The sequence below is a fragment of the Nicotiana attenuata genome, unplaced genomic scaffold, assembly GCF_001879085.1.
Source record: "Nicotiana attenuata strain UT unplaced genomic scaffold, NIATTr2, whole genome shotgun sequence".
In the NCBI taxonomy this organism is placed as follows: domain Eukaryota; kingdom Viridiplantae; phylum Streptophyta; class Magnoliopsida; order Solanales; family Solanaceae; genus Nicotiana; species Nicotiana attenuata.
Genome location: NW_017671552.1, coordinates 79,274 through 89,999, shown reverse-complemented (window position 1 = coordinate 89,999; position 10,726 = coordinate 79,274). Strand labels below are relative to the sequence as shown.

Below are 10,726 nucleotides of genomic sequence, written 5' to 3'. Positions count from 1 at the left end.
ATAGTTTTCATCAAAACTAACAAACAAAGTTTATTAAGTATTTGATGGAGTTGGAAAACTTATAGGATCAAAATTACTTTGTGCATACTTAAGAGAGTACTTTGAACTCACCCTCAAACATAAGGGACTACTTTTATCATTTTATCTGAATTAATTCCTCCTTACTTCACCAATGTACATATATTACAGCACTATGTACAAACAATAACAACGCATACCTCTCTGGAATATAAATTTCATACAATATAGTAACTTATTTCTTTTCCTCAAATCTGTTCTTTCCTCATCCAACTCAATTTCGTAACGCCACTTTCTCCTTAGTTTTGACCTCACCACACTCCAAATTTCCTCCAAATTCCCAATCATTGGCACCCAAAATTCAATAAATTGACAATCTTTTCTTCAAATCTCACTACCCCAGATCAAATTTTCAATCCCAACAACCCCAAAAATCTCTCAAAATAAGCTAAAAGTTTGCCAATTCTGTATATTCGTACTATGTAAAATCCTAAATCCCATAAAGTCCCAATCTTTTCTCCAAATCTCAAAACCCCAGATAAAAATTTCATTATTAAAACCATCAAACTTGTCAAAAACAGCCAAAAAATTGCCACTTTTTGCCAGTTTTGCCAAGTTTTAGCTCCTTTATACCATGTGTCATGAATCAAAAATATAATCTTTGATGCCTAAAAAAACCCAATTTAGTAAAAGTTCCTCTGATTCAGATTCCCCAAGAAAAAATCTTGGTTCTTTAGTTTCTTCAGAACCAGAACCAGGACCAAGCAGGAACAAAAAATCTTCTGTTTGGTCTGGTTTTTTGGTTTCTCCTTTTTCAATCTTTGATACTGAGCCAAAAGGGTGTTTAAAAAAAGGTGACTTAAGTTCAAAGAAGTATTATAATGGTATTGGTATTAATTGGACTAGTGCTGTAAAGAGAATGATGAATAGTGGTTCAATGAGGAGGATTTTTGGGATTAATAAAACTGGGATTCCTAATGGCTCTAAAAGTGATATTTGGCTTTTAGGTGTTTGTTATAAAGTTGTTCAAGATGATGATCCATCAATTGAACCAACTCAAAGTGAAGGTTTTTCTGCTTTTGTTGATGATTTCTCATCTAGGATTCTTGTTACATATCGAAAAGGTAGTTAAAGTTTTAGTCTTTTTTTAACTCTTATTTTGTTTGATCTGATTAGAATGTTGATTTGGTGTGTGAAAGATTGTGAATTTTTGCTATCTGGTTGAATGTAATTGCAGGGTTTCCTCCTATTGGAGATTCTAAGTATACCAGTGATGTTAATTGGGGTTGCATGCTTAGGAGCAGTCAGATGCTTGTTGCTCAGGTTTATTACACTGGCAAAATTCCTCTTCTTTCTTGCTATAAGTCAGCTAAAATCTTTACAATCTTGCTTTGGCGCAATGGTAAAAGTTGCCGCCGTGTGACCACGAGGTCGCGGGTTCAAGTCGCGGAAACAGCCTCTTGCAAAAGCAAGGCAGCGTAGCCGTACATAAGACCCGGTGTTGTGGCCCTTTCCCAGTACATAACGGGAGCTTATGCACTAGGCTGCCCTTTACGAAGGGGAGCCTTGAAGCAATGGTAAAGTTATCTCCGTGTGACCTACAGGTCATGTATTTGAGCCGTGGTATCAACCACTAAAGTTTGTGTTAGCATCACACTGGTTGAGGTGGGGCCCTTCCACGGACCTTGCGGAACGTGAGATGCTTCATGCACCGGCTGCCTTTTTTATCTGTCGTTTTTTTCTTCTGAATTTCCAATGCTTACTCTGTCTGCTGTAGTGATGTTGATGATTCCTGTATTTATAGGCTCTACTTCTTCATCGATTAGGAAGATCTTGGAGAAAATCTTTGGACAAGGTACTCGAAAGTCAAAACACTGCAGTACTTTCAGTTGTTAAAATGCTCAATTTCCAATTTAAAACCACGATATTGCACAGTCAGGTTCTCATCTCGTATCTCTTATATATGAGAAAAAAGACAAGAAAAAGATCAGATTCTCATCTCATACATATATTGTTTTAGCATGAGAACTTATCATGTTATCTCATCGTGCAGTCGCATGACCAAAAGTATGTTGAGATATTGCACCTTTTTGGTGATTCGGAGGAGTCAGCTTGCTCTATCCACAATCTCCTTCAAGCCGGGAAGACATATGGTCTTTCTCCTGGATCATGGGTGGGCCCATATGCAATGTGTCGCACTTGGGAAACATTAGCACGAAGCAAGAGAGAAGAAACGGGGAATGCTGACATGTCTTCTCTCATGTCTATCTATGTTGTATCTGGGGATGAAGATGGCGAAAGAGGCGGAGCGCCGGTGCTCTGTGTTGAGGATATTGTCAGGCATTGTTCTGACTTGCCAAAAGGCGAAGTTGACTGGATACCTGTTCTTTTCTTAGTTCCGTTGGTTCTTGGACTTGACAAAATCAATTCAAGGTTTCCTTTCATTTCTCTAATTTTTTCTTATCTGCACTGGTAGTGTTGTATGATGCAAAACTCTTGCCTATTTATTTTCTAGTATATCTCTCTGCATTACCTTCATAAATAACTTAAGAACTTGCCAAGTAAAAGAAGATTGTGGCTGAATGATTATTTGTTTGTGTCGTAAAACAAGTGGTGCTTTGTTGGGGATCTGTAAGCACTTTAGTGCTATCATTACTATTTCATTGCCGGTTTTGCTTTATTATGATGAAATTGTATGCAAAGAAATTAAGATTGTCATTCCTTATCAAATCAGCAACAGTTTCATTAATCGAAACTGTTGCAGAGTTACATGATACTTTGTGGCTATAGCGACTATTTGGCAGGCCTTATAAAGGGAAAGTGGATATAAAATTAATATGGTACAGTGCTAGAAAAGATCTTTAAAGAATCTTCCATAGAATTGAGTGTCTAAAGTATTTCATTATTTTACCAAATGAAGAGCCACTCATACCATTTAGGATTTGGATTTCATTAACCTTGGACAGTTGGACGAGTTTTTAGCATTTGTTGCAAAAGACTTGTCTTGAGGGGAATCAGGCATCTTCTTTTCTAGGCCAGAAGACTTTTCCTGGGGAATCCAGCATCTTCTTTAAGAGGAGCCATGGTACATACCTTGATTAGTAGTGTAAAAAAAACAGTAAGCACTAACATAAGGAACACAAATGAAAATAATAACAAAAAATACATTTTTGGATCATGCTTCGTAATCTCAAAAACAAGACTAATAAAAATACCACAAACTCTTTTGAACACTATCTAATAACATGGCTTGATCTAACTATTATTTCAATGGAACAAGAGCGGATACAAGATGGGCACAATATGGTATATGCTTCAAGGTCGCGTACTAATGTTTCCTGCCATGCAACACTTTCGGGCTGTCCTCTTCAAGTAGAACATGAAATAGAAGAATGGCACTACCAGATATAATATTTCCTTCTCTTGCGCTATAATCTAGCTGAAAGATACTTGTAACTAACAAATTAATGACAGCATGAGAATTTCCATACTCTAAGTTACTATAAATCATGGTTGCTTCACGAAGTATAACCAGCCCCAAGTCCGGAAAACTAAGAAGAGTTGCGATAGGTTGATGAGTCCTCCTCACTGTATAAGGTGGAATGCGTGCTAGTGGCTCATAAGTTGACCCTAACTAATTTGAGATTGAGGCTTAGATGCTCGATTGATGTTTGATTAGCCATGATTTCTTTTTTTTTTTCCTAGTGGTTTATTTATGATCTTTCTTATATTTATCATAGCTCAAAGATTTCCTGGCTACTGGCCTATACACACATTTAATTGAATTTACGTGATTAGTTGTAGAACATTCGACGTTTATGCTTATCACCATAGACAAGGTGATGAGAATTCCATGAGTTAGTAGGGCATATATATTTACGACCATTAAAATTGACTTCGCGAACAAAGTATTTACACTTGTTTCTGTGATCCTAAACGACGATATTCATAATACTACTCAACTCAGGAAAGTACAGTTAGCAGCTAGATTTATTTGCAGAAGTAAATTGTCATCTAGTGGTTTAAGAAGTATCATTTGCAAAATATATTTCCTTATTGAAAATGGAATATAGATTGGTCTTTGATGTCTGTACACGCACAAAACACGTTATGGCTATCTCGTGTTTTCTTTATTTCCATGTTGATTTATGACACGTCAGGCACTGCGAGAAGGCCATATCTAACGAAAATTAAAATTGTGAACTGCATTGATATTTGGCGGATGATTTACTGTTTTTGCCATAAAAACCAGAGCATTCTGTTTACTGAATCTCTATTATCTTCTTCTACATTAGGTATCTTCCTTTACTGGCAGCAACATTCAGTTTTCCTCAAAGCCTTGGGATCCTAGGTGGCAGACCTGGAGCCTCGACCTACATTGTCGGCGTGCAGGATGATCAAGCCTTTTATCTTGATCCACATGAAGTTCAGCCAGTAATTGTTTCTTTCTTTTTCCTCGTATTTATGCCATTTCACACATACTGATTGGAATTTCTATAATTTATTACTACTTACAATCTAGGATAAATCGGCGATCCTTGAAATCAAACTTTCCATGTTTAAATGTTATAGATGGAAATCAGCTTCTTTCCGTGCTGGCTGACTTCAACAATCTATCAATAATTACCACGATCAAGAATGTCATAATTGTTTGATCTTTGTTACCTTTTTTATGCTTATTAAGATTTGAAGTTTTTTTCATTTGATTCGTTAGTGTGGAGAAAATTGGTGGATTTTATGTAGCACCGCGATCTGGTTTTTATAGGTCGGCTTTTGCCCGGAATCCGTCATTTTTTGTATTAGGAAAGATGTCATCCAATATATTCGAAAGCAGCAGCACTCAGTATGGGATGGTATAAGAAGCACCCAAATGAAAGAAAAAAAATCATTTGGCTTTTAAAGTTTGATTTAAGAGATCTTATTGTTTGCTGAAAGTTCCCTTCTTAGAAAAAGCTTCTATGCGGATCTGAGTAGAATATTCTCTAACAGATCCTTGCTGCTTTAGAGGACTTTCTTAGCATCTTCTACAGGCTAAAATATTACCCTTATTGCTGGAGCGGGAGTGCTGCTATATAACAAACAATCACCAAATTACACCTTTCCGTCCTCCACGTCCTAATTTCTTGACATCATGGTTTTTTCCCAATGTTCCATTTTCTGCTGCCTCAACATCTCCGCATTAACCAAGATGCTAGTCGGTTGATTAATCGTCATCAGCGATGGCAGTGAACAGCGTTGCTAGTCAAGTTCCCCTTTTGGAGAACCTTCTTTGTAATTTCATAATTTTCGGTTTGGGACATTATTTTCGGTGGATTTCTAAAATGTTCCAGCATATTCATTTCAGTGGTTTTGATCCATCAGACTCCTCTAGTTTCACTTTTCGGCAACACCAAAAATGCATATCAAAAAAATTAATTGGTCCCTGTATGAGCTTTTCCATTTAGTTTCTTCTTTTTTTTGCGGCGAGTGGGACGGGTAAGGAATCACATCTCTAATAAACGAGTATTTCTTGATTGGTCGTTCAGCTTTCCTACCTTTTTTACTTATTATAACTGTCTTTATGGTGCTTGTAATCTCTTTTTTCCGGTGATTTTAATATTTGAAGTTTTATGGATTTATCTGTCTGATGAGCAGGTTGTTGATACCATAACGGATAATCTGGACTTTAATATTTCATCTTATCACTGAAAGTTTCAAAATTTGAAGTATTTTTGTTATCTAATTTTATTGGATGTCGGATGTAACGTTCTCATTATATGTCTGATGTGCAGGTTGTTGATATTAAAACGGATAAGTTAGATATTGATACTTCATCTTATCACTGCAAGTAAGCGAATACGCATTCTAGTTTCTCATCTGATATTTCCATTTTTAGTTTTAATCACATTATAACCTTTTGACTTCGATTGCAGTACTGTAAGGCATTTCCCTCTAGATTCAATTGATCCATCCTTGGCAATCGGATTTTATTGTAGAGATAAGAGTACGTCTGCATGTTTCTCTAATTGTTCCAGAAATCGTTGCACTTGTTTTACCTTGGCTAATATGAGTCACTTCTTGATCCTTAACTTCTGTATACTTTCTGTAGGTGATTTTGATGATTTCTGTATACGGGCATCTAAGTTAGTGGATCAATCAAACGGGGCTCCATTGTTTACGATAACTGAAACTCGTACCCCAGCCACATCAGTTGAGTATAACGACAGGGTGACTAGTAATTCTGGTGTTCCAGAACTGGACTCCTTCGATGCTGTGGGCCCAGGTGAATCGGATGGTGGTAGACCTGAAGATGAGTGGCAACTCCTTTGATGTGAGAACACTTTCAGGATTATAAAGTTGTAAATAATTTCGTAGGCAGTCTACTTGATTGCGGCCGTGGCCTTAATGTGTTCCATCTTGTTTGGTGCGCGATTTCGACTAAATTACTGCTGTAAGATAGACATACTTGTAGGATCCTCCTTTTGCCTTACAATTTGATGTTGTCTATAAAATTATCCAAAAGTGGGATGGTGTATGGTTCAATTGATTTTTTTTCTAAGTACAAATGCAGAAGATTGAATAGTTGTTCCCCTAATCTTCCATTTTGTGTTGCTATTTTTTTCTTTTCTGGTCTTATTTTTGTGTTATTCTTACCTTTTTCTGTCCTGAATTAGGGGCTTGTTTGGTTTTAAATTACTTCACTTGGTTTTGTTGAAGTTTGAAGTTGTTCATTAGTTTACATATAAGTTGGAGGTAGGCACATAATCAAATCTTTCTTCAATTAGATTTTTGCTTTATATGTTTACCTTTTATTCATGGTTACTAAATTTGAAAATAAATCTTGATAAAGCTTCAACCTATCAAAAAAGGAAAGAAAAAATCTTGTTACAGTCAGACCTTTCTATAACAGTATTCCTATATAATTACACTTCATTACAAAAGCCAAGATTTTTCGGAACCAATTTCCATGCTATGTTATAATATATGTTCTAGTATATAACAACACTTTGCTATAACATTCAAAAATATTCGGAACAACGAGGCTGTTATAGAGAGATTTGACTGTACCATCAAATATATATTTTGTTTGTTTTAGGTATCCAAAGGGCAGTCCGGTGCATTAAATTTCCGCTATAAGTGGGGTCCGGGGAAGGGTCAGACCACAAGGATCTATCGTACGCATCCTTACCCTGCAAGAGGCTGTTTTCACGGTTCGAACCCGTGACCTCCAGGCCACATGGCAACAGCTTTACCAGTTTGCTTTGGATATCCAATACTTGAAATTCACTGACTCAACTAATTTGCATTTACGCCGGCAAGTACATAGAGGGAATTTGCATTTACGCCGGCAAGTACATAGAGGGATTAAAGTGCATCTCTATGGAGAGGTTTTTTTTTTACAGAGCTTGAACCCGAGACATATGATTTTTTTCTCAATGAACCTTGACAAATCTTTATATTCATTCATATTATTATGAGTACACGTGTCACTTTGAGATTGAAACTAGTAGATATACACTTAGCAATCAACTACATCTATTTTATCATAATCAATATCTTTGCTAATTGGGATTGGATTAATGTAAACTCCAAAGCTTTCAAGTTGACCATTACAAATTGTGCCATGAAATCCATTGAGCCAACCATAATTTCCAACATTTATGTTGAATTCTGTATCTTCACTTCCCATATAAGTAGGTTTATTTTTTGGAAAAGGTCCATATGAGTTTTTGTTGGTCACAAATGTGATTGATTTCAAAACTCTATCTGTTCCAATTACTCCATGTCTACCATTTACTCCAATCAGATATTCAGAGGGATAATCTAGCTTGATCTGCAAATTTTTTGAAAATTTTGTTAGCTAAGAAATGTTGACATGACAAGATAAACGGGACTATACGTGTTACTGTAGTAAAATAAAAGTAAAAATAGCATGGTCTAGCCAGTTTTCGGACCGGTCATTCAAAAATAACCAGCGTTTACCAAGTCAATGAAAAATAACCACTATTTTTCTGCAACAGAGATCGGTCTAGCATAATATACTGGAGTACGGTGCACCTGTGTATGAACTTCCAGCATATTATGCTGGAACTCCAACACACGGAAAGTTCCAGCATAATATACTGGAGATTCGAGCACTTGTGTATGAACTTCCAGCATATTATACTGGACTGTTATACTTTGCTGGAACTCCAGTATATTATGCTGGAGTTCTAGTGTACTTATGCTGGAACTCCATCATTCCAGCATACTTATCCTGGAACTCCAGTATAATATGCTGGAGTTCAAGTATACTTATGCTGGAACTCCAGCATAATATACTGACGTATTTTCCGGGTTTTGAACAGTGTTTTCGTTCAGATTTATCTTTACATGAAAAGTGGCTAAATTTCGATTACTTTTGAAAATAGACTATTTTTGAACGACCACTTATAAATCTGGCTATTTTTGAATTTCTCCCAAAATAAAATATAAACGGGACTAGACGTGTTACTATAGTAAAATAAAATAATTTTTCTTCGAATCGACACAGTAGTAATTATGCCTTAATTTCAGAATCTCTTGTATAAATCCTCATTGATCATGTCGTTTTCTTACTGTCATAAGTAGAATTATGTATATCTTTTACGATGAATCTCCTAACTTTTCTAGAATAACTTGTTTCGTTAACCAAAATGAATTTGATTCATAAATTGTGTACTTATTTAGGAGTTTTTACGACCCAATCATAGATAATGAAATTATAAAATATAATAATCTGATTTTCTTTAGTGTCAATTTATTTTTGTAGGTGGTGACTTTTGATAATTGTGGATAGTAGAGATTTTAATATATGTTGCCATGTTGAAATTCAAGGGGGCATTATCAACAAAAATACAATATATTCTTCAAATGTACAAACAAAAAAAAATTGTCTAGCTATGCCTTCAACATCATAATTGTTGTTACTTGATATTAGTGATTATCTAGTTTAGAATTATATACAATTAAATCTCTATATAATAACCTCGTTGTTCTGATACTTTTTGGGTGTTACAGTGAAGTGTTGTAATAGAAAACATATATTAAAACATAACATGACAAAATAATTCCAAAGAAAATTTAGCCGTTAATACTGAAGTGTTGTAATCAGTGGCGAAGCCAGAAATGTTTCCAAGGGTGTTCAGACTTGAAAGAACTAAAAAAAATTCCGACGAAGGGTGTTCAATATATATTTTACACATCTAAAATCAATATTTTACTTATATACACATTGTAATTTTTTGTAATTTTTTCGTGAAGGGTGGTCAATTGACCACCCTTATACAAAGGTGGCTTCGCCCCTGGTTGTAATAGAAAACATATATTAAAACATAACATGAAAAAATAATTTCAAAGAAAACTTGGCCGTTAATACTGAAGTGTTGTTATATAAGATAACTATTATAGAAAAGTCTGGCCGTAAAAGCGAGTTTTGCTTTAACAATTCATTTTTAAAAAAATACAAAAAAAAAAAAATGGAACTTACTATTTCCAGATGTTCAATAAGATCACCATGTTTGCCTGATAAAGAAAAGTTTCCATTTTTGACATATAAAAATTGGAGATGACTAATTATTCTTCCATAGGAAATAAAAATCATTGCAATATCACCTTGATCAACATCATCCCATTTTTCTCCTTTCAATTTACTACTTGCCACAGTTTCAATTTTGAATGCCATATTATATATATGACTTTCACAATAATAATTTACTGAAGAAAAAAAATATTATTGGATAAAAGAAAAAAATTTGGAAGAAAGAGTTTGCGAATGTTTTAGGTTTACCAAGACCTTATTATATATATACTATTTTTTCTGCATCCATTTATGCCTTTCTTGAATCTGAATTTAAGATTTGGAATTTTTAGGTGTAGAATAATGTACATTTGTTATTACTTGATATTCTTTTCTTGTTGTTGAGATACATAATAGTGATCCCTTATTGTGCAATTACTTTTATGTTTCTAATTCAGAATAAACTACAAAGCTTCTTTTAGCATTACTCGTTCCATCCTAAAATACTTGTCACGTCTGGCTTTTCGAGATTCAAATAATATGAACTTTGATCAATATTTTAATATTTTTTATCATAATAATATGAGAATAATTGCAAATTATAGTACTTTCTATTTATTTTTTGAATATCTAAATTTTAATTTTATAATATTAAAATAATCTAATCTAGTTTAGCTTAACTTTTCAATAATTTTTTGTATTTTCAACAGTAGTTGTATATACAAGATTTTGAGGAGCAAAGTGCTCAAAATAGAAAAGAGAATATACAAATTAAAATTCTTGATTGATAGAAAATCAGGATCACAATAAAAGCAATAAATACAAAATATTGCAATATCTTTAGTATAATAATTGGTGATTAGCTTTCCTTATTAATATCACTCTCGAGAAGCCAAAAATACCCAAGTATTGATATGAGAAAATTTACAAATTATAGTATTTTCTGTCTAATTTTTGAATTTTTAAATTTGAAATATTATATTAATATAATTCAATTTAGCTTTAAACTTAAGTGATATTGACTCTCGAGAAGAAAAAAATAATAGGTGAGTATTATTTGAAGAAAACTTTAGATTTATTCCATACTAAACTATGCTATGCTACCTTTCTTCCTTTCTCTTCTTTGTTTAAGTGCGCGTTTGGACATAATTGTGAAATTCTTGTAAAAAGTAAAAAAAAAAAAAAAAAAAA

General features: G+C 34.1%; 2 protein-coding genes across 3 annotated transcripts; one reads left to right on the top strand and one right to left on the bottom strand.

The window, feature by feature from the left end:
* The first annotated feature begins 244 nt into the window (after positions 1-244).
* Positions 245-6,599, top strand: LOC109208945 (cysteine protease ATG4-like). 2 transcript variants are annotated; one of them, XM_019372099.1, is made up of 8 exons: positions 245-1,142; positions 1,256-1,341; positions 1,823-1,957; positions 2,072-2,451; positions 4,314-4,452; positions 5,790-5,845; positions 5,931-6,001; positions 6,107-6,599. In XM_019372099.1, the coding sequence occupies exons 1-8, from the start codon at positions 683-685 to the stop codon at positions 6,325-6,327; spliced, it is 1,548 nt and encodes a 515-aa protein (XP_019227644.1). In that variant the 5' UTR covers positions 245-682; the 3' UTR covers positions 6,328-6,599. The 2 variants fall into 2 exon arrangements, with proteins under 2 accessions (XP_019227644.1, XP_019227646.1); XM_019372101.1 differs by having other exon boundaries at positions 246-1,142; positions 1,823-1,873.
* Positions 6,600-7,419: 820 nt separating this feature from the next.
* Positions 7,420-9,791, bottom strand: LOC109208949 (inactive protein RESTRICTED TEV MOVEMENT 1-like). Its single transcript, XM_019372105.1, has 2 exons — positions 9,506-9,791; positions 7,420-7,831 (listed from the first exon to the last, which is right to left on the bottom strand). The coding sequence occupies exons 1-2, from the start codon at positions 9,698-9,700 to the stop codon at positions 7,517-7,519; spliced, it is 510 nt and encodes a 169-aa protein (XP_019227650.1). The 5' UTR covers positions 9,701-9,791; the 3' UTR covers positions 7,420-7,516.
* Between the last annotated feature and the right edge of the window lie 935 nt (positions 9,792-10,726).

Bases quoted from the DNA above. Each gene is read 5' to 3' on its own strand.
- LOC109208945 (XM_019372099.1), top strand. From the start codon at position 683: ATGCCTAAAAAAACCCAATTTAGTAAAAGTTCCTCTGATTCAGATTCC. The intron at 1,342-1,822 runs GTTTATTACACT...CTGTATTTATAG, and splicing joins GTCAGATGCTTGTTGCTCAG to GCTCTACTTCTTCATCGATT. The intron at 6,002-6,106 runs GTACGTCTGCAT...TACTTTCTGTAG, and splicing joins ATTTTATTGTAGAGATAAGA to GTGATTTTGATGATTTCTGT.
- LOC109208949 (XM_019372105.1), bottom strand. From the start codon at position 9,700: ATGGCATTCAAAATTGAAACTGTGGCAAGTAGTAAATTGAAAGGAGAA. The intron at 7,832-9,505 runs GTAAGTTCCATT...AAAAATTTGCAG, and splicing joins TTATTGAACATCTGGAAATA to ATCAAGCTAGATTATCCCTC.